The sequence below is a fragment of the Bidens hawaiensis genome, unplaced genomic scaffold (assembly GCF_021521415.1).
Source record: "Bidens hawaiensis isolate Kalapana, Puna unplaced genomic scaffold, B.hawaiensis_p1.1 tig00012786_1, whole genome shotgun sequence".
NCBI lineage: Eukaryota > Viridiplantae > Streptophyta > Magnoliopsida > Asterales > Asteraceae > Bidens > Bidens hawaiensis.
In genome coordinates this window covers 479,853-502,863 of record NW_027492062.1, presented here as the reverse complement: position 1 = coordinate 502,863, position 23,011 = coordinate 479,853, and the positions used below count along the sequence as shown (strand labels likewise).

At 35.6% G+C, this 23,011-nt stretch overlaps 3 protein-coding genes and 2 pseudogenes across 4 annotated transcripts; 4 read left to right on the top strand and 1 right to left on the bottom strand.

Moving 5' to 3' along the window:
• The first annotated feature begins 1,227 nt into the window (after positions 1–1,227).
• Positions 1,228–4,105, top strand: LOC143542194 (pyruvate decarboxylase 2-like). The gene is made up of 6 exons (XM_077034839.1): positions 1,228–1,752; positions 2,397–2,560; positions 2,652–3,302; positions 3,441–3,558; positions 3,651–3,839; positions 3,924–4,105. The coding sequence occupies exons 1-6, from the start codon at positions 1,228–1,230 to the stop codon at positions 4,092–4,094; spliced, it is 1,818 nt and encodes a 605-aa protein (XP_076890954.1). The 3' UTR covers positions 4,095–4,105.
• Positions 4,106–7,878: 3,773 nt separating this feature from the next.
• LOC143542193 (chlorophyll a-b binding protein CP29.1, chloroplastic-like) lies at positions 7,879–9,469 on the bottom strand (annotated as a pseudogene). Its single transcript, XR_013136863.1, has 2 exons — positions 8,965–9,469; positions 7,879–8,342 (listed from the first exon to the last, which is right to left on the bottom strand). The product of XR_013136863.1 is annotated as a chlorophyll a-b binding protein CP29.1, chloroplastic-like (transcript).
• Positions 9,470–13,979: 4,510 nt separating this feature from the next.
• On the top strand, positions 13,980–15,921 carry LOC143542192 (high mobility group B protein 1-like). Its single transcript, XM_077034838.1, has 8 exons — positions 13,980–14,018; positions 14,749–14,812; positions 14,907–15,026; positions 15,117–15,174; positions 15,260–15,304; positions 15,416–15,496; positions 15,584–15,652; positions 15,742–15,921. The coding sequence occupies exons 2-8, from the start codon at positions 14,751–14,753 to the stop codon at positions 15,802–15,804; spliced, it is 498 nt and encodes a 165-aa protein (XP_076890953.1). The 5' UTR covers positions 13,980–14,018; positions 14,749–14,750; the 3' UTR covers positions 15,805–15,921.
• Positions 15,922–17,901: 1,980 nt separating this feature from the next.
• On the top strand, positions 17,902–19,505 carry LOC143542191 (pentatricopeptide repeat-containing protein At5g15010, mitochondrial-like; annotated as a pseudogene).
• A 1,945-nt stretch (positions 19,506–21,450) lies between these two features.
• On the top strand, positions 21,451–22,445 carry LOC143542190 (uncharacterized). The gene is made up of 3 exons (XM_077034837.1): positions 21,451–21,696; positions 21,784–21,949; positions 22,033–22,445. The coding sequence occupies exons 1-3, from the start codon at positions 21,593–21,595 to the stop codon at positions 22,435–22,437; spliced, it is 675 nt and encodes a 224-aa protein (XP_076890952.1). The 5' UTR covers positions 21,451–21,592; the 3' UTR covers positions 22,438–22,445.
• The last annotated feature ends 566 nt before the right edge of the window (positions 22,446–23,011 follow it).

Here is a 23,011-nt window from a genome sequence, read left to right as displayed (position 1 = left end):
TTCTCCACATAAGCTATGGATGGTCCTAATGCGAAAGGTCTAATAGATCAAACTTATTTGTTAGACTGTTTTAAAAGCTCATAGGTCAAAGCTCGTTTAGAAAAAAAAAACTTCCTTTAAATAATGACAGTGTAAAACCGAGCTGAGTTTACTATAACCTAGCAGAGCTTGAACCTAGAGTGGCTTGGTTGTTAGGTCGGCTCGGTTTGGCTAACTTGTTCTCTCTGTTTAGTTTGGCTCATATTAATTTAGTTTTAGTTTATGTGTGTTTGACCTCATCTTGTTTAGTTTCGCGCTCTTTGTATTTTGTATATTTTGTTAAAGTTATTTATATTCAATTGAACTTGATTCGACTTGATTTATGTACATTTTATGAACTATTAAATCATATTTTGAAGTCTTGACCTATTAAACTTAAATGTCTTCATTAAATTTCTTTTTAAAATCGAGCTAAGCTTAGGCTCAAAATTTTAACTCCGTTTACATACGAAACATGATGAGCGAGCTTGATTTAAAATTGAGCCAATCCCAACTCGCTCTAACTTAGCTCGACTTGGATCTCCCTAGAAATTATGGAAGCAACAAGCCATACAAACTCGCCTCGCGTGATGTGGAACCAACCGATAACGCCCAACCATAGACGACCCTGAATCATTGCTCTATTGCTAATTTATTTTTAAAAATTATATTTATCTGTTATAGATAATATTTTAACTTAGAAAAAAAAGTAATAAAATCAACACCTTTTAAAAGATAATTTTTAACTTATAATGTGTCTTGCGAGAATATACAAAACTTATAGGTACAAAAATTTAACAATTTTATTTTGAAACTTAAAAATATATTTTAGCTGTAATATTCAGAAGAATAAAAGAAAATGTTATAATCAACCATTACTTTTAAGAACTTAATATTTTGTATTTATTAACACCACACTAAATATTGAAATTCAACTATTTTATAATAATAATAATTATTATTATTATTTATAAAAATTGTATCTTTTGGCCCAAGTTTAGTCTAATTTTGTTAAACAAAATCAAAATCATTTCAGTAAACATGAATATAAATACACCGATTTATAAAGTTTCCCATTTTACAATATTCCAAAACTAGTTTCTCTCAAAACCGCCCCTGGATTTCCCCTCTCAACTATAAATACACTTCAACTTCATTTTCAATTTCCACACCAATTTCAACTTTCAAGTCAAAAATATTATTATTGTCATGGACACCAAAATCAGTACTGCTTCTGACGTCACCGTGACTTCCAACGGCAACGTCGGTTGTCCACCAGAAATCTCCGCCACCTCCTGCCTCCACTCCTCCGCCGTGCCTTTCAACTCCGGCGACGCCACCCTCGGCCGCCACCTCGCTCGCCGCCTCGTCCAGATCGGCGTCTCCGACGTCTTCTCCGTTCCCGGTGACTTCAACCTCACGTTGCTCGATCACCTCATCGCTGAGCCTGGGCTCAACCTCGTTGGCTGCTGCAACGAGCTCAATGCCGGATACGCTGCCGACGGTTACGCTAGGTCTCGTGGCGTTGGTGCGTGTGTTGTGACGTTCACTGTTGGTGGACTTAGTGTGCTTAATGCTATTGCTGGTGCATACAGTGAGAATCTGCCGTTGATTTGTATCGTTGGTGGACCCAACTCTAATGATTACGGTAAGGATAGGATTTTGCATCATACGATTGGATTGCCGGATTTTAGCCAAGAGCTTCGGTGCTTTCAGACTGTCACTTGCTATCAGGTATATATATAAATGTTTAATCATTTTAGTTATTGATTAGCAGTTTTTGTTACGTAAACTATTGGCCTAACGCAGCCTTTATTTTATAAAAGCAGTTGCATTAGCGAAGTTGCATTTGGCTCCTGATGCAATAGTTATTAAATACGATAGGCGTGAAGTGCATTTAAATCAAAAAGTTAAAATATACGACATTTAATATCATCTGATTAACACCAAAAGTTCTAAAATAGATGAGATTCAAATGTAATTTCGAAACTTGAATAAACAAAATATTGAATGTATAGCACTCCTTGTTTAATTTACTCGGCTTTTGTCTTATGACGATCCTGTCCTAGACAATACCGTAGCGCTCGCCTAGAAACTAGAAGGGCATTTACTGAGCATCATTTGAAAAATGTGCCTAGTCTCAAGAAGCAAAGCTTTTTTAATAACCATGTCTGATGCAATTTTTTATTTTTTTTTTGTAAAATAAAGTTCTTTTTTTCTTTTATAGTACCTACTTTACTAGATATTTGATTCTAGCAATCATAAACAGTATGAACTCATTAGCATTAATACATTGATATCCGGCTAAGCTTGTTAATTATTATTATTATTATTATTATTATTATTATTATTATTATTATTATTATTTATAAACGTAGGCTGTGGTGAATAACCTGGAAGATGCACATGAACTGATAGATACTGCGATCTCGACTGCTCTGAAAGAGAGCAAGCCTGTTTACATCAGCATAGGATGTAATCTTGCTGCAATTCCTCATCCTACTTTCAGCAGAGAACCAGTTCCATTTTCATTAGCCCCCAAGTGTGTAATATGCTATGTTATGCTTGTAATTTATCATACATTTATACATGCTTTGAGCTTATGAGGTTTGTTTGTTTGTTTGGTTATATAGGCTGAGTAATAAGATGGGTTTGGAAGCAGCTGTAGAGGCTGCAGCAGAGTTTTTGAACAAGGCAGTGAAGCCTGTAATGGTTGGTGGACCGAAACTGCGTGTTTCACGCGCAACCGAGGCGTTTGTTGAATTGACAGACACTTCCGGTTATGCTCTTGCGGTTACACCAGCAGGGAAAGGGCTAGTTCCTGAGCACCACCCACACTTCATTGGGACATACTGGGGTGCTGTAAGCACGGCATTTTGTGCCGAAATTGTTGAATCAGCTGATGCTTATATCTTTGCTGGTCCTATATTCAATGATTACAGTTCTGTTGGTTACTCTCTCCTTCTGAAAAAGGAGAAAGCGCTAATTGTTCACCCCGATCGGGTCATAGTCGGAAACGGACCGACTTTTGGCTGTGTTTTGATGAAGGATTTCTTGCAAGCTTTAGCCAAGAAGCTTAAGAAAAACACCACTGCTTATGAAAACTACCACAGGATCTTTGTCCCTGAAGGACATCCTTTGAAATGCGCTCCTCGTGAGCCGTTACGGGTTAATGTTCTGTTTGAACATATCCAAATGATGTTGTCTAGTGAAACAGCTGTGATTGCTGAAACAGGTGACTCGTGGTTCAATTGCCAGAAACTTAAATTGCCAGAAGGATGTGGGTAAGCATCAAATAGGGTGCTACTTATTATTATTATTATTATTATTATTATTATTATTATTATTATTATTATTATTATTATTATTAAGTTATCATACACATAGATACATGTTTTGATTATTGAAAACGGTTATTGTAGGTATGAGTTCCAGATGCAATACGGGTCGATTGGATGGTCTGTTGGTGCTACTCTTGGGTATGCACAGGCTGCTACTGATAAGAGGGTGATAGCTTGCATTGGTGATGGAAGCTTTCAAGTATTTACAACTACTTAACCTTTATCTCATTGATCTAAAACAAGATTTTTTTAAAACTGATTCGTTTCCATCGATTGATAATAATATTATAGGTTACGGCCCAAGATGTGTCCACAATGCTGCGATGTGGACAGAACTCAATCATCTTCCTGATCAACAATGGCGGTTACACCATTGAAGTTGAAATCCATGATGGGCCTTACAATGTGATCAAGAACTGGAACTACACGGGATTGGTTGACGCGATCCACAACGGTGCGGGCAAGTGTTGGACTACAAAGGTAAGAGAGTTATTTTATTTATAAATGTTATGTTTTATGCTACTTTCGTGGCATTGCTTACAATATGGTTCTTGAATTTTGAAGGTGGTTTGTGAAGAAGATCTGATTGAAGCAATAGAGACGGCAACCGGAGCTAAAAAGGATTGTTTCTGTTTCATTGAGGTGATAGCTCACAAGGATGACACGAGCAAAGAGTTACTCGAGTGGGGTTCAAGAGTTTCGGCTGCTAACAGCCGTCCTCCGAATCCTCAGTAAATGGTTTTCTTTTTTTTTTTCCTCTAAGTTTTGCTTATTTCTACTATTCTAAACATCAAGCATTTGTATCGGTGACCTTATTACATGTATATGTAATAAGTATCTTTTATTCATATAATAAAAAAAGCTAGTGTGGCGGTTTTTTCTAATTAATGCGTTCATTTATATATTAGCTAATTATATTCAATAAATAAAAGTTATTCAACTTTAGTTAAAGATGCTATATGTTTATAAAGGTTTGAGCATTTATAAAGTAAGTGCGCATATATGATTAAAAAAGTGAAAGATACTAATTTGATGTGTGCAAACGACATAGATCTTAGGTTGAAAGTGACATAAAGCTCAGATCTTAGGAACGATTGGTTGTCAAAAGATTATAAATCTTGGGTTAAGACAAGTAATTGTTTTAATCTATTAATATACTGTGATGAATTGATGATTATATTCTTTTAGACAAAACTAATGACGGATCAGTTTACAATACTGAATAAAGTAATTTACATTGTTCCATAAAAGATTCTGTTTAAGAAAAATATTTTAATAAATATAGAATGTTTAATTTAGACATTTAGTATATACTATTTAGTGAAGGAACATAGATAAATTTATTAAAAAAATTATGGACCATAAAGGAGTTCTTTTTTTAACAACATACTCCTATATTACACCGTTTCTTAAAAAAGTGAATAGGATTTATGCCCTCGCCTTTTAAGAAAAATAAGTCTGTTTCTAACTCCTTGTGACCGTTAAATCGAAGACATTTTTATACGTGAAAGAAAGTTTGATTATCGTATATATGATGCTCACCACCACATGCAAGCTATATCATTGGGCGGTATAATGCACATGCATGAATGGCGCACCCAGGCCAATCTCATCAGACTATATCATTGGATGGTATACAAGCTATATGTAAAATCATCTTATACTTAAGCTCCTCTTATATGATGAACAAACTATTAATTTGTTATGACTGTATAAGGGTCGGAAATTTTTGCAGTTTATTTTCGTTGGTCCAGTTCGCTCATTTGGGTTGGATCAGATCTAGGGCCGTCATAATGGGCACCTGTTTAGACATGATAAGACCTATTTAGCAAAAAAGTGTTGTATGCAATTTTATACATTTTTAAAAATAATTGAAATTAAGACGCTCGAGTACATTATATCTCTTTCTTGGTACATAAACGTATAACTGCCATGCTCAAACCACTAAATTCAAATGTTAAAAGATTTGTTTTCATGTTTTATACTTGTGTTAATCGCGTCGTCTCTAACCTGTTAAACACGTTAAGACACGAACTGACAGCAATCAGATCATGCCATATAAAAATAAAGCATAATCAAACTAAATTTCATATAACCAAAAATGTACACGAAACATCATTACAAATGTATAGTGAAATTATAATACATCTAAAGTTGTTATATATATGTTTTTCACTTTTTGAAATATAGTCACAGCATCATCTAGAGAGACATGTTTAAGCATGTACTTATAAATATGCCAAATACAACTATCGATTAAATATTCTCATCACCAACCTGATTACGCAAATAAGACATTAAGTATTTCACTGTGAAAAATTAGCATCTTTCAACGGTTGCAATTGTGACGGATAACACGAGCATTAGCTTCAATAAACGATTCACCAATGTAAATATATGTGTTAATTTGCCTGAACTATTGATTGTACAAGACTAGATAAACCATTCATATTGGCAAATCGTGTGTATCCTTTCAGATAATAAATGTAGGTCGCAAGTTCAACCAAAAGGCTTCTTTAATCATTTTCATCATCATATGGATTCATCTAGGCTAATTATATTGTTTATGGAATATCGATCAAACCCGCCGAATTTACCATAACTCGACCCTCCGTAGTCCATTCTCCGTTCATTTTATTTTTGTTTGTTCGGTTAAATGTAAAATGTGGCCTTTCAAGTTTCAAGTTGGGTTAGAATTCGATTTGGGCCAGAGAAAAGAGTTGTATTTGACTTCAATGTTCCAATTCCAAATGGTAGATTTAATTGGGAACTATTCATATTAAATTTATATTTGTAAATATGTAAATTACATTCTCTTATATCAGGGGTACGTCTTGAAATTTTTATTGGAGAAAAGTGTCAAAATCGTCCTTTAGGTCTAATCGACTATGCGATTTTCGTTCAAATAGTTTGTTTTGTGCAACTGAATCACTGAGTTTTTGCCAATCACGTCCGAATCGTTAATTTTGTTAATTAATTAACGTTAAATGAAGGGCAAGCTTGTCTTTTTATATAGTTATTTCAAACAATAAAATTAACATTCTATCTTCGTCTTCCCCACCCCGAACACCATCAAACCTCCATCCGGCTAATATTCCAGCAACCTCACCCACTCACTGGATAAAAATGGTGACTTAGTGTTATCTCCTTCAGAGATATTTACAGCAACTCCGCCTAAATCCACCACCGCTTCCGCCTGAAACCACCACCATCCCTTCCCCGTTTTACCCTGATTTTCCGGCAACACGCACGCAAACAGTAACCCTAAATCTCACTTCGCAATTTCACGATACAACCTTAACGATTCCTTAAACAGACACACGCCTCACACCCCACCGTGTACGGCCGCAGCACACCGCCCACTGCTGCTCCGGCACTAGTAAAAACTCTCGGACATGATGTCAATCTCAGCCTCCTGAATCAAAGTTCGCCATGGATTTGTGTTCAAATCGTGTTTTATTTTGCCCAAATAATTCATGTTACAAATCATATGGTTTAATTCGTGATTTGAACCGGATCTGGTGCAAAATCGCCTATATGAACCACGATGTTATGATGAAACCAAGTAAGATCGGTGCGGCTAGTGGTAGATCGTCAGAGATATCAAATATGGGGTGGCCGGCGACACAGAATCAGGTGAGAGTCGTTGCTACTGTACTTTTGTATAATATATACACATTATCTTCATTTGCATAATAATAGAATATTGAGGATGTGCTCATAAAAATATAAATTAAAAAAAATAAAAAATAATAAATTAAACGGAGTTAACGATTTGGACGTAATTGGCAAGAAGCGGGAAACCTCAATGGTCCATTTGCACAAAACAAACTGTTTGGACGAAAACCGCATAATCGATCAAACCTCATGAACGATTTTGGCACTTTACTCTTTTTATTGGGTCGTTCACTTATTCTCAAAATTCTAGGGGTGTTAGTGTCAAAATTTCATGGTGTCAGTCCAGATTTTAATATATATATATTGTTAAAAAAGTTTCATATGATATAGACGCCGACCCCATACAAAACACTAGATCCGCCTATGATTATGAGTAGAAGCTCATGTAAATTCAAAATAAATCGTGACTAAAAAAATAAAGTGTGAAGTAATTCCAATGCCTTCGTTAAAGATGTGTCGATGAGGGAATGGAGCAATCAAATGGCTCAAGAAACTCAGTGGTTAAATCAAAAGCTTTAACGAACCAAATGACATTCAAATAAAACCTCAAATGTGTTCTTTACAAATTACAATAACAAAACATTGAAAGCGTTGTATGTGTGTATGTTTGCGATGTGAGAAAGTGATATGATCACCTCAAATTTTTTTTCAAGAATCAAGCTTTAAAGTCAGCAGAAAATCTTCCATCTAAATTCATTTAAGTTCTACAAAATCTTAAGCTTTCATCTTGGTAAGAGTATGCTCATTCATATTGTATGTTTATATGAATCTTCTAATGTGTGTGAGTATCGTCTAATTAATATGATGATTTATGAGATCAAGTGTAGCACACACGATCATATTGTTCCGCTTAATTCGTCAAAAGTTACAAACTTTACAAGATAATTAATACGAAGCCGATATGTATATCATACATATACATAAATGGCCAGAAACAAGTGTTCAAGAGAAGAATCCGAATGTGTCAAGGATGGTGGTGTGAAGTGGATCGCTCAAGTGTGTAACCCAGTTGTTGAGTGGGCCCTTTCCAGTGGCCGCTGCTTGGACAGCAAACCCGAGGAACCCCACCATGGCGAGACGGGCATGCTTGATCTCCGCCAATTGTAGTGTGGCTTTCTTCTCCGGGTCGCTGGCCAAGTTTAATGGATCAAATGGGCCACCAGGGTACAACCGTTTTTCGGGTTCAAGTTCCGCATTCCTTTGAAATTCAATGTACCCGATTACCAAAACCTCGATCCAGATCAAAGTGGTGATTGAGAATGGAAGTGGTTGGCCAAGGTATGATGATCCGTCAATTAGTTCCACCTAAGAACAAAAAAATCCAAAAAACAATCAATTTATTTGATTTACTAAATTCTTTTATATACCCATTTGGTAACATTCAACTTCCATTAATAATATTTGAGAACTAAGAGAAACACGTAACGCTGGTTCTTATAAATGAAACAATGTTTTTTCAGCCTTAGAATATTCAACTTAAAAAACGATAACTGCAACGTCTATTTTATGTTATAAAGAACAAATTTCATGTATACAAAATACACATCTCTAGTTAATAATATAATATAACATTCGCATGCATAGGAAAACGTTTTAAATTTTAAAACCATACAAAAGAATTAACTTAATAGCTCTTTATGTAAATAAATGTATGTGTCTTTTATGTAACTATAAAAATTAAAAAATATGGATACTTGTTAAAAAAAATATCTAAATATTTTATTTTATTCTTCGTAATTTGGTGTTTGTAGTCAAACTATATATATACTTTGTATAAAATGCATGGAATACGTATGGGTATGCATGTTAAATAACAACACCACATCAAAAACAAACTAGTCTTACATAAAACCGAAAACGTACAAAATCAAATACATAGTTGTATTAATATATAGTTCATGCAACATGCAATATGTATATTATATACCTTTCCGGCATCTTGCCATGTAACACCGGTGACAGACTCCACAGTAAGAGCACCAAGAGTAGCCAACATCGCCCAGCGTCCATGAATAAGCTCGCACTCCCTAAACCGCTGCAACCCAAATACCTCACTGTACGGCTGGAACGGAGTCGACTTCACGTCCGCACTCTCGAACCGAGTTCCAATCACGTCCCCAGCCACATTCTTAGCCAGGTTCTGGTCCAACGAGTCCAGATCAAACTGCAGGTACTCCGCGGGTTTGCCCAGCCCGAACGGGTCAAACCCATAGTCTCCAACGAGACTTCCGTCTAGGTAGTCCGGGGCTGTGGCCCCGGGTACCATAATGGACGGTCTGTTGTAACGCTTTTGGAAATTTTTTTAGGGGCGGGTTTGGGTTTTCCGAAGCCGAAGCGAGCGGAGACTCGGCCGGAGTTGGAATGTAGGTCCGGGAGACGGGTGCCGATGAAGGAGGAGGAGGTGGCAGCGGCGGTGGATGCCATTGTGTGTGTGTGTGTGTTAATGTTGGTGAGAGAGTGTGGTGTTGTATAGGGTTTGGTGGGTGTGAATGGATGAGATAAGTGAGGGGATTAGAGGCGTTGGATGAAGAGAGTGAATCCATCTGACGGATGAGAGAGTGTGTGGCCTTATCTAGGGCTTATCTGGTTGTGAATGTCTCGTCTCATATCTAGTGGTGGGTTTCGGTGAGGACGTGGATTATTTTTGTTTGTGGCTACGTTCTTAAACAATAATACAAGTTGAAATTCAAATAAAAGTATCACTAGCTGAACTAAAAGGTGGTTTGGATAATTTTGGTGTGTGAAAGGTTTAAGATTTTTTTTACTAAAATCTACTTCAATTGTTTTATGTTTAATAGATATTTTTTGAGGGTTTTGTTTTGATATATATATATATATATAGCTAGCTTACCATCAAGCCAGGATCCAAAGAAAATATCAAATATGTAATGTAACATAATTTATGAACTTATTCTGTGTTTCATTTTATAAAAGGGAAGAGATGTATTCTGCAAGGCCCGATAGGGCGGGATGAAACGGGTGCAGGCTCCAAGAAAGAGGCCCATGCAACTAAAACGAGAGAATAAAGTTTAGATATAACTTATAAGGGGGTGTTTGGGATTCCTTATATTAGCTTCTTATAGCTTATAACTTATGAGCTATAAGTTTATGGGTTACTGGATTTTATCCACCGTATTACGGGGGTTGTTTTATATTATTCGTTTTTGATATTTATATATGTATATTTGGATTTTAATTTTATTTATTGTAAGAAAGTTAGTAATTAATATACGTGAGCTTTGATGATAAAATGGTTTCACAAATAAATTATATGTTATAATCCGGTTTAAAAGCTATCTGGGGTTGGTGATACCCGTTTATTTTCTTTATTATAAAATTATTTCTTAATTATAAATAATATCTTTTTTTTAAATAAAATAGGATATTAATTTTTAGTATATCCGTATTTTATAGGATTTTCATATCAAATATTTTATGAGATTAAATTTTAATATAATGAGATGTTATAACCCGTTTAAGAGCAATCTGGGTTTGGTGAGACCTTTACCCATGAATTCGGCTCAAATGCATGAAAAAACCTTCATTTACAAATAAAGCAATCTGATGGCTTGAGAAAATGGTTGTTTTACATTTTTCGTTTTTTAATATTTATTTTTTGGATTTTAATTTTCTTTATTGTAAGAAAGTTAATAATATACTTAGAGTTTGATGATAAAAGGGTTTCATAAATAAATGATATGTTATAACCCGTTTAAAAACTATCTGGAATTGGTGACCCATCACCCGCTTATGTTTTTTACTATAAAATTGCTTATTAATTATAAATAATATCTTTTTTTTTAAAATTGGATATAAAATTTTAATATATCCATATTTTATAGGATTTTTATATCAAATAATTAGTAAGATTAATTTTTAATTTAATAAGATGTTATAACTTGTTTAAGAGCTATCTGGTTTTGGTAAGACCCATACCCATGAATTTGGGTTAAATCAATGAGATACCTCCATTTAAAAATCAAGCAATCTGGTGGCTTTTATAAAAGTGGGGATCGACCACATCGCGACACGTAGAATTTTAAGGGTTTCGTTTATATATATTATTATAGATAAGTTATAAGGTGTTTTGAAAATTTAGATTTTGTGAGTGTATAAGGTATAAGTTATAACTTCATAACTTATAATTTATGCCTTAAATAAGTTATAAAAAGGGAAAATAAGTAATCCCAAACACCCCTTAAATACAGTGAGACAAACCATGGACGATGCTGTATTTAGCAACAAAAAAAAATTATAAAATAACTAAGATAGCCATTTGCCACGCTGACCCTTATGATAATGGTCAATTGTTTTCATCCTGCCATGGGCTTGTGTGTTTCTGCGCACGAAACAAATGTTTAGCATGGTGAAGTTCATTCGTTTATACATTCAACAAACACATTTGCAAAATTACAAGTTTGGTTTTGAAACCCATCCTAAGACTTCAACTTCAAACTATTGTCAACTTGCGTATTACCTAAAAATATGTGTCATGCAATGATAGCAATAACTAATCAAATTACACATTATTAAACCCAAGTTAAAATCCTAAGCAGCAACTAACAAGACCGGACCCCGAAATACGAGTATACGACCATGTTTTGCCAATACTAGCGTACGCCAAATGTACCACGACCCTTTATACTCTTGCAAATTGGCGTGTCGAATGTGTCAATGGGTGTACCATACGCTACTTTCCGGTCATGCTTGTCATTATGTACATTCAAATATGCAACTCATCATAAATATTTAAACAAACTGATATGCAACATATTTCACGCCCCTCGTTTAATGTTGTTAGATTAGTTCAAGCATTTCACACAAGCACGAGCTACACCATAATCATTAGAGTTCAATGTTTGAGTCGCATCACCTGTTGTGGCTCATGAATCTCATTCCCACATGAGATTCGGTTTTGTGTTTACCTACCCGTGATGTAAACATGGTCTCGCTTTAAGATCACATGCCCATTTTGATTCCTTGGTAACAAGATTTTACCGTTTTGTAATATATGAACAAGTCCATAATAATGATTACACCTATATCGCAAAATAAATCAAATTCATTTCAACCAAATAATATACGCACGTACGCTTTCACGTCTTGGCTGTCTACTCACCTTACCTGACCTTCACCTGTCCGAGTCCTTTCTCATAGTGGTTGACCTCCTGAAGTCAACACTAAGCATGTCAATAAGAAAGTCTTTGGCATACACACATAATAATTTGATCAATTTAGCTCATCGCCCCAACCCATCAATGATGTTAAGTCTTGAATCTTGCATAACAGCATTTTAACACACACACACACACTTTTTTTTTTCTTTCTTGATTCTATGGCTCGTTTGTGTTTATACATTAAATAATTAAAAAAAATAATAACAAGTGGTCCTTAGATATCTTTTGTTTTTAAAATATGCATGTGTACGCGCATTTACTACATAAATTATATTCACTGATTGGACTAGCTAGTCGAGTTCAAAAACAAGAAGTGATCATATGCTAGAACTAATATATCACATATTTAATTTGTACTTTAAGTTAGCAATTATTAACATACATGTGTAATCAGAATGATAACGCATTTGTTTTGACATACTTATTATTGAGTTAATATTTATTTATTGCTAAGTTTGAAGTTTTGTGATCCCATATAGACTCGTCATCCGTGTGGCTTGTTCGCATACTATTGTGTAATCTTAGGGAGTTATGGATCTTGTGTATTGGTCTGCATCACTCAACTAATATCCATGGACAGTGACGGATCCAGAAATTGTTTTCAATGAGTTCACTATATTTTTTATGCTCAAGTTTCATAGAACCGGATATAAAAAATTTTGGTTCAGCTCAAGTCAGCAGGGGCGGATCATTCATTCTAAAAGCCTAAAACGAACAAAAAGCCTGAGCCTTTTATAAAATATGTATGTTTTTGTTTACAACCGTGCTGGTATTGAAACAAATATTGAATGGATTTCTATCCGATAAATCAGGACAACAATTTTTAGTGTATATTTACTTAAAGTTACCTCTCCCCGCAATATACTGTAAAATTTTTACATTTTTTTGTCACTTTTATACTATTAATAGTAGAGTAAGGAAGAAAAGAAAGATCATAATGCAAATACATAATACGTACCTCATAAAAAGTGACTTGTATGGACCTCTTATTGATGTAAATATTTTTTTCTAGGTTCCGAATAGTTTGTTCAGAGCTCGGCTTTTTAATTCCATTTCAAGAAAAAAAAAAGAAAAGAATGTGAACAAAAGCAATCAATAAATTAACTCCATGCAGTTTGTGTTTCATTATGTGTACTGTGTTGGGGTTCGACCCGTGTGTTAGATTTGAACTCGTGTTCCCATGATTGGAAGACAGGGAATTTACCACCAAACTACAATTTCATTTTGGTTATGGATTCACTCGTAATTCACATATGGGTTCACTATCGTCTTTTATATAAACGTTCTATATAAAATCCTAAATTCGGTGGGTTTCCGTGAACCCACATCCTTATATACAGATTTGCCCTTGTCCATGGATGCTGCTAACCAGCTTGTCATAGTTTAAACATAATAACATTTGAGTATATTTAACTAAGGATAAGCAAATAATACTGCGTAGCAGTACCAAATATTTTCAACACTGATACCAACTTTCTTTTAAGGATTTTCGGTACCGACTAGCGAGTGTTAATAATTTAATCCCAAACTAGAACCTTGTTGAAAGAGGAGGGTGTAAACGATACAACCCCCGATTCCCATACCACTAACTCTTCTTCTACTTTAGTCTGAAACCGGCTACTCCCGGTAACCCGATTCTCGAATCTCATTTTCAATTGAATATAGAAAAAATCTCGATCAAGTCAACCGGCTGGTCCGGTCACTCTTTGTAAAAGCCAGGCTCCTTGATTCTCTCTACTCAGCTCTCTCACTTCACCGATCACAGATCATTGTTTCTTTCTTTCTTTCTTTCGTCTAGCTTCAGGTATGCTTGTTCTTCTTCTTCTTCTTCTTCTTCTTCAGATTCAGATCTTTTTTTTTAATTATTTTCCTGTTTTGTTATACTCAAATTGAATAGTTAGAGCTTAACAATTGGTTTGATTTTTGCTGATCAGATTATTATTTGTGTTTAATTGTTCTTAAATATCAACAATATATGTGCCCTAATTACTTTGAACTCGATTAATTGTTTCGTTATTAGTTTGATTTTTGCTGATTTGATTGTTATTATGTTTTGTTTTTTAGGAAACTTAACTTATAAACTAAAAAAACTGTGCGAATCAAGTAGGGTAATTATATATATATATATATATATATATATATATATATATATATATATATATAACATAGTGTGTTAATTTGTATTTGATCCAAACCCTTGGTTTTGATTTTTTAATATTTGAATTTTTGGAATTTGGAGCTTGAAAGTATTTTGAAGTTAATATTAGGGTTTGTGTAGCTGTCTTCTAGAAGACCTTTGTTATGTTCTCTATGATTGATTGATTTATATTCTGTTTTAGTGGGTTTAATTATTCTTATTCCTTTACAAGGAAGAATAAAATTATTATTTATAAGATTGCAATGCTTGTCAAAAGATGCAGATTCAATTGCAGCAAATTATTGTTGCACCTGCTTTTCATTCATTCATCAAATTCAATGCTATTTTAAATTATACATTTTAATAAAGTTTCTGTAACTTGTTCGAGGCTTTCTAGATATGAAGGGTGCTAAAGGTAAAGGAGCCGCAAAGAAGGACACCTTGAAGCCTGTTGATGACAAGCTAAGATCTCTTCTTATTACTGTAGATCAACCGATAGATAAAAATTTGTTATTTTGGATGGTATTGAAAACCGGCATCTTTTCGATATTTCAGGAAGGTAGGGAAGAGAAAGGCACCTGCTAAGGCTGTCGGCAAAAGCAAAGCTAAGGCCGGGAAAGCAGTGAAAGATCCCAACAAGCCAAAGAGACCCCCGAGTGCTTTCTTTGTCTTCCTGTAAGTCTAATTTGCAAAGGGCTTATATGGTAAAATGCTAATAAGTTTATAATATGTTGAATCTGATTGGGTGTGTGCTTATGATTACAGCGAGGAGTTCAGGAAGACATTCAAGAAAGAGAATCCGAATGTGAAAGCCGTTTCAGCTGTGAGTACTTCATATAAGGGTTACATAATACATAACCTTTTACTTTTATTTTTTTCATCTTATAAATTTGGTTTTGTTCATATAGGTTGGGAAAGCTGGTGGAGAGAAATGGAAATCTTTGAGTGCAGCTGTAAGTATAAATAAAAATGTAAATAAATCTGCTTTGAACCTATAACAACAAGTCAACAAGGTTCAAAGACTTGATAATCTGGGGCTTATTTATTGTATTTACCATTGTCAGGAGAAAGCACCATATGAAGCCAAAGCTGCGAAAAGGAAAACCGATTATGAGAAACTAATGACTGCATACAACAAGAAACAGGTGACCATTTGACTCGTTAGCATAACCTGAACTGACCAATCAATAAATAAATGGGTCACTTCTAATCTTATGCATGCACAATAATAGGAGAGCGTAGCTGAGGAGGATGAAGAATATGAAAAATCCAAGTCCGAGGTTGACGAGGAAAGCGGACAGGTATTTTTTTCTTCTTCTCATTTTTAAGAAGCTTATTTAATAATTAAGAGTTAGGAATTCTTTTAATTTACGTCATGCTATGATGACAGGAAGGGGGTGATGATGAAGAAGATAATGATGAGGATGATGATGATGACGAGGATGATGATTGAGATCCTATGCTTTCAGCAACAAAATCTGTTTGATTCAGGCGAAATGTTTGCCAGATACTTGAATGTTGTTGTTGATAGATTATACTTTGTTGTGCTTGGAACTTTGCATTTTCTTATTCAGTTGCAGTAGCTTAGATTTACATAGTGTCCTTCCTTACTGTTATGTACCCTATGATTTCATTTAGTTTGAATCAAACTTTCAGTTTATCTTGTTGCATGGATATTGTTTCAGACCGTCTAATGTCAGTTTTATTGCCTTAGTTAACTGATAAAATAAATACAAACACATGCCTTTTTGACTCATTTAACTTTCCAACTAATAGCCCAACATATTTCTAACCAAAAACTCTGACAACCCTTGTAACTGTTGTGTGGCATTCACGGAGAGTTAACTTAGATGATTAGATCGTTGCCATGGTGGAGGAGATGGACTCGTCACACTTGGTCTTCTTTGTCATGCAACGACGCTATATAACACCATGAAAAGCTCGTTAGAAAGGATCTACGGACTGTAGCCTTGGGGACCGCTCTTATGCTCAAGTTAGTTTTCTCATCAGATTAAGCATATATCTAAGCGTATATGCACTCTACATGAGACAATAGAGAAGATGAGATGAGAGATCAATGAGTTAGTATGTAGATCTTATTTAAAGATTAATTTAAACAATCATTTTAACATATTACTTAAATCATAAAATTTAAAGGATTTCAAGGTATCGTTTGATATAGACGAACAAAATTGTCGGAATTAAAACCATTCATCCTTCTTGAGACCACGTTCTAGGAGAATGAAAATAAAAGAGAGGAAAAAAGATATCTGATAGGTGATTAATGAAATGCGATAATCTATTACACACGTAATCTCATTTCCTCTAAACACAATAAAGCCATTCATCCTTCTTGAGACCACCACCTAACAAGGCGGCTATGAGGTATTGAGGTAGGGCCAGGTGGTCGACCGATCCGGCCCAACACCTCGATAGGCCTGAATTTTTATTATTTTTTTAAATCATATGTTTAAATCCAATTACTCAACAAATTTTTATTCGCCTTCGGCCCAAAAACTTTTCACGATTCTTGAAGACCCCACTACAACCTGACCACCATTACAACCACCGCCACCGCCGTCACTATCATCACCGTTGTCTAGCCGCCACCACCACCACCATCACCGTCGCCTCCACCACTGTCACCACCATCACCACTGCCCATTACCATTTTTTTAATTTGCTAAATTTTCTTTAGTTTGACACATGTTTTTTTGTTATTCGCATTTCATTCCTTCATATTTTATTGTCTACCAAACAACGCAACATAATGATTCATTCAGTTTTCATAGGTTAACAAAACATAACAATAAAGTCATAACGAACTAATGATCCTTTCATTTTCTCGTTCATCCCATTACCCCCCATAACACTATACAACTACAATTAACACAAAATCACATTAAACGTAAGTTAAAGGCCAAATTTGCAAACCAAAAACATTCAGAGTATGGTTGTTGACGGGTTGAGCCAATGTGAGTTTGAGGTTGAGCTCGAAATTAAATGAGGCGGCTCAACTAGACTCTAGCTCGATTTTGCAGTTAAACGAGTGTAAGATCGAGCCAAGACCCGTTTGGTTCGGTTACAAAAATGAGCCAACTTGACTTAGGTTGTTCCAAATCAAGTTTTTTAGCTAATTTTATTCGAGCTAGTCACGAGCCCAAGCTTCGAGACGTGGAACAGCCCACCAGTGGAGTCTATAACTAGAGGTGGGCAAATAAACCGGTCAGAATCGACTCGAAAACTGAGCCGAAACCGAACCAGTTTGAAACCGATTATGTAGAAGCCGGTTTGAAACCAATGGTTTGTAATTTTCTCCATCAAAAGCGGTTCCAAACCGGTTAACCGAACCGAAAACGATCAAAACCCGAACCGAAACCGATCGTAACATGGTAAGAAACCGGCTTCAACCTGAACCGAAACCAATCATAAACCGGTTTTGACTTATTTTGACCAAACCAAATCAGTTTTAAACCGGCTTGCGATCTACAACCACCAGCCACCGGCGCCTGTTAACCACCGCTCGTCAAATTCCGTTCAATCCTTCACCATGCTCCTTACCAGATTCAGGTACACCTCTCAAATCCTCCATTACTCACTCTCATACCCAGCATATTCAACACAAACATTTGACCTAACGGAAACCAACACGAGCATTACTGAACGCCTTGTGTTAAGACCAATTATCCGTCCTGTTACCCATCCGCCATCAAACCACACCTTCAATTTCAAAATTAGGTCAAACTCAGGACCTGCTATTATCACCTGAAGACAAATTACGAGGCGTTTTCATTCAGAAACTCAACGGAACACATGCGGTCAAACGCGCCTTGACCGCAGCTTCCGTTGACCTTGAGGTCAACTCTGATTTAATTGCTAAAGTAATCAGTAAAGGTAGTTTAGATGGAACATCTATGGTTATGTTGTTTGACTGGGCAGCTGGCCGTAATAAGATGTTGTTTGATAATGTTGATACTTATAATCTGCTTCTTAAGGCGTTAGGGAGACGAAAGTGTTTCGATGTTATGAATAATGTGTTAAGTGATATGAGAATTAAAGGATTGAGTCCTGATAATCAAACTCTGTTTATTTTTGTCGATAGTTTTCTTAAAGGTAAACGTGTCTCGAAAGCGCTACGTATGTTTGGGAAATGGGATTATTTGGATTTGTTAACGTTAAAAGTTATGCTTCGTTGCCTTTGTCGTCGTTCGTATGTAGCTGCTGCGAGTACGCTGCTAAATAAAATGAAAGGGAAAGTGGGGTGTGACAGTGAGGCGTATAATATAGTTATTCGCGGGTGGGCTAGGTTTGGTAGGGTTAATGAGATCGAGAGGTTTTTGAAGGAAATGGTGGAGGACGGGTTTGACGCGGATAGTTTGACTTTTAGCTATGTGCTTGAGGGTTTGGGGAGGAACTGTCGTATCGATGATGCGGTTAAGATGTTTGAGAGTTTGAAAGAACGGGAAATGTGTGTGGTGAACGCTGCTGTTTATAATGCAATGATCTTTATTTTTATCTCGGTTGGAGATATTGATGAGTGTTTGAAATACTATGATGCTATGTTGAGGAATGGTTGTGAACCGAATGTTGATACACATGTGTCGATAATATATGCTTTTCTTAAAGCTCGAAGGGTAGCAGATGCGCTTGAAATGTTTGATGAAATGCTTGGTCGGGGTATTATGCCGACTACAGGGACAGTAACCTCATTCATTGAATCTTTATGTAGTTATGGCCCGCCACATGCTGCTATGATGATTTATAAGAAAGCAAAAGACGCAAAGTGTACAATATCGGCAAATGCTTATAAGATATTGCTTATGCGACTCTCGAGGTTTGGTAAATGTGGTATGCTTTTGAATGTATGGGATGAGATGGAGCAAAGTGGTTATGTTTCTGATGTAGAAATTTATGAGCATATTATTAACGGGCTTTGCAACAATGGTCAACTAGAAGATGCTGTGGTCATCATGGAGGAGTGTCTGAAGAAAGGTTTTTGCCCTAGTAGACTTATTTCTGCTAAGTTGAATAACAAACTGCTGGATTCAAATAAAGTTGAGATGGCTTATAAGCTTTTCTTAAAGGTTAAAAAGAGCCGTCATGGTGAAAATGCACAAAGATATTGGAGAGCTAAAGGGTGGCACTTTTGAGATTTCAAAATATTTGCAGTTTAAGCATTTCTTAGGTTCTTAAATTGCTTTCCTGGTCTCTGAGTTACACTGTTTCAGTTGCAATTCAAAAACGGGCCTAAGACATTCAAGAAAGAAAGCCTAAATGTGAAAGCTGTTTCAGCTGTAAGTACTTCATATCAAAGTTACACTTACACTGTTTTCAGGGTTTTAGTGCTTTTTTTTTTCTTCATATTGTGAATATGTTTTTGTTGTATAGGTTGGGAAAACTAGTGGAGAGAAATTTGAATCTTTGAGCGCATCTGTAAGTATAAATAATCATCAGCTTTGAATATTTCTGTTACATGATTTCTTTTTCATATAGATATAGGATCTAACTATTTAATATTTCTGTTAATATCTACGCACAAACGCTTATGTTATAGTTGTAAAAGTGATCACTAATAAAACGATTTGTGATCAATACCATCATTAGTGAGTTGTAACATGTAAGTGTGATCACTACCATCTTATTGAGACATAAAGAGATGATCATTGCCTTCTTAGTTAGAAGATTATAAAAGTGACCCCTACCTTGATTAGTGAGTCATTATTTAGGAAACATAAACTCTTGTGGATATCATGGAGTTGATGCAAGGTGGGTTACTTAATACCCATCCGAACCACTGTAAATCTTGTGTAGATACCCCCCCTCCTTTTTTTTACTTAGGGTTTAAGTATTAGCCCATTAGGATTGAATAGTATTAGTTCTATTTGTTTGGGCCCAAATCTAACATATATTTCCCCCTCTCCAATTTAGATGTTTAGGTTCCGCCATCGCACATGACATGCAATGAGACACCTCTTGTCCCTACATTTACTCGTTTAATGATGAAGAATACCAAAACAATGGTCAATTCTTGCTCCTATAAATGCTCCCTCTAGGGGGAATGCCTTTAGGCACTCTATAACATTTAAGACACTACTTTCTCGCTCTAAACGTACAGCCCTGACTTTTTTAATGCCAGAGCTTGGTCATGAGGGGGTGCGACATGCGGCCTCTTGCACCACCAATATTGTCCACTTTGCCCCTAAGGAGCTCACAAATTTGTTTTGGTCGTCCTGGTGGAGACTTACTAGGAGGTCACTCATCTTGGTATTGCTCTCACATGAGCATGTTTAACTGTGGGGTTCTCTCATCCACAACCATTAAGCCCAAAACACATAGGCAGGACATTTTCTATGAACCAAGAATCTCTTCTCTCCACAGCTGATGTGGGATTTGCCTTGGTGTTACATGGGAGGCATCCGAAACTTTCATGCAATTTTAATGCAACATCGTCATACCAACAACTACCTAAAGGTAGTAATTAAGGGCACGTTGGAAAGCTGACTAAATATTTTTCTAGAAAATTGTATTGAATGACCGACTGGCCGACCAATTCTACCTAAACCAATCAGAAATTGACAAATCATAGTGTCGTATACCATAATCAACTCATCAGTCAATGCATATTGTGAGTTTGTTGATGTCTGACGTGTGTAACCTTCTGTTTTTCTTATATGTATTTAATATTGTACCTATCTACTTCGTGGCATTTCTGATATTAAGACTTGGTTATGTCACCATTAGCTCTTTATATATCATGTGATTTTGCTTTCACTGAGAGAAAGATATTCTACACAAGCATAGTCAGAAACATATCATCTTAGTCTTCTCCTTGAGGTAATTTTTGATTCCGAGACTCCGAGTTCTATAAATCTGCCTAAGGTTCAAATCAATTCTGCTTTTAAATCTTAACAGACATACCGGTCATATTAGATTCTTTTCCTATGCTTAAATGGCAATCCTATTTAATGTCTAGGGTTTACTTTCTTTTTCTGTAAATGTACAATTTTTCGTGTTGTCGTAAAGCCTTCGTAAATTTCATCGAAGAATTTAAACCGATTTTAGTTGTTAAATGGAACTTTTAGACAATTGTAATTTCTAATTCTGATTTTTCCTCCAATTTATTGATTTTTTTTGTTCAAGGATATTTCAAGTATTTCTCTCTTCATTTGTTTTGAGATTAAAATTAATTGTTTCTTGTTCATTATGTTTTTTCATGTGCTTGCCGATCCAATAGAGGGAAGATGGTTTATTTTATACAGTTACCCATTGAAGTTCTGGAACTAATCCTCATGTTGTTAGCGGTCTCACCAAATGGGGCTAAAGAAATCGCAACCATTTCCTCGACGTAAAGATCCACTGCTTTTCTTATATTAATTTTTACAATGCTACTTAGATTGCTTTAATCAATGACTTCACTGGAAACTTTTTACAGATGTAAGCTGTTTAAACAGCTTGCAGCAGGAATCCACATCTTAAGGGAAATCAACTTTCGTTGTTTGTCTTCAATCGAGGACTTCTCTATGCATCATCATCCGAGGGACCTCATTTGTGTGTGTGCCCAAATGGGTAATATGGCTGCCAGGACCATATTTGCAAAGGTATTAATACTACAGGACCCAAAACTATTCATTTTAATAAAACAGGTTGAATTTACTAGTCTAAAAGTAATGCTGTTTTGCAGGCGCTCTTATATAATGACGCCTGGTTCAAGCAAATGATAGCAGTAAGCAATCAAGAGGCTCTTGATAATATGGTTTTGTATCACGAGCTTCTAGATTACCATTCGCTTATCAAGTCTTTTATCCGCTATGCTAGCTATGGTGATTTGATAAAGATGCAAGGGCATTTGCTCAACTATGTGACCTCGTTTGTTGGATTTAAAGTGGCTAATAGATTTGGTATCCTTAATGCTATTCATGACATGTGTTATGAAATGTCTAGGGTACTTCAACTACATTATGCTACGAGTCTTCATTTGACTGGAAGCGCCACTGTCTTGCCCGCTGCGTATAGGTATCATATGCGTGACGAGCGAAAGAAACTGGTTGACCTGTTTGATAAAGTTTTCCCATCTAAACCAGCTTGAGTTTTGTATGGGACTACAAATAAGTAATAATAATAAAATATGAATAAAAGCTGTTAGCAGCGTGTTTGTTATGCACTTGTGTGTTGGACTGTTGTAGACTACTTACTAGTAATAACTAATAAGTAATACAGGAACACTTTTGGGTTGGGTTGGGTTGGTTTTTCAGATTTCATAAATAAGTAATAGATTTGTACTTTGAATCAGGCTCAACGTGTCGGTCCGAGCTTGAATAGATTCGGTCCATCAGGCTTGATCCAGCCCTTGCTCTCTCACAAACTCTTATATGACTATTATGGTTTTTATATGAACACGGTAGAAGTTAGAACCGGCCTAACACGATTCCAAGCAACACTGGATGATAATGGTGACAACATGAAGTAAATTCATTTTATGTTTATAACCTTCAAAAATTCACATTTCTAATTGTAAAAGCTAAAATAAGGGGCCAAACCCATTAAAGTTAGTTTAAATTTGGGTTTGGTTTTTATATTTGTACTCTTCTATTTTTATTTTTGAACGAGCCTGTTTGAGACGAGATGTCAACCGTTCATATTGATTTATACGTTTCAGACCT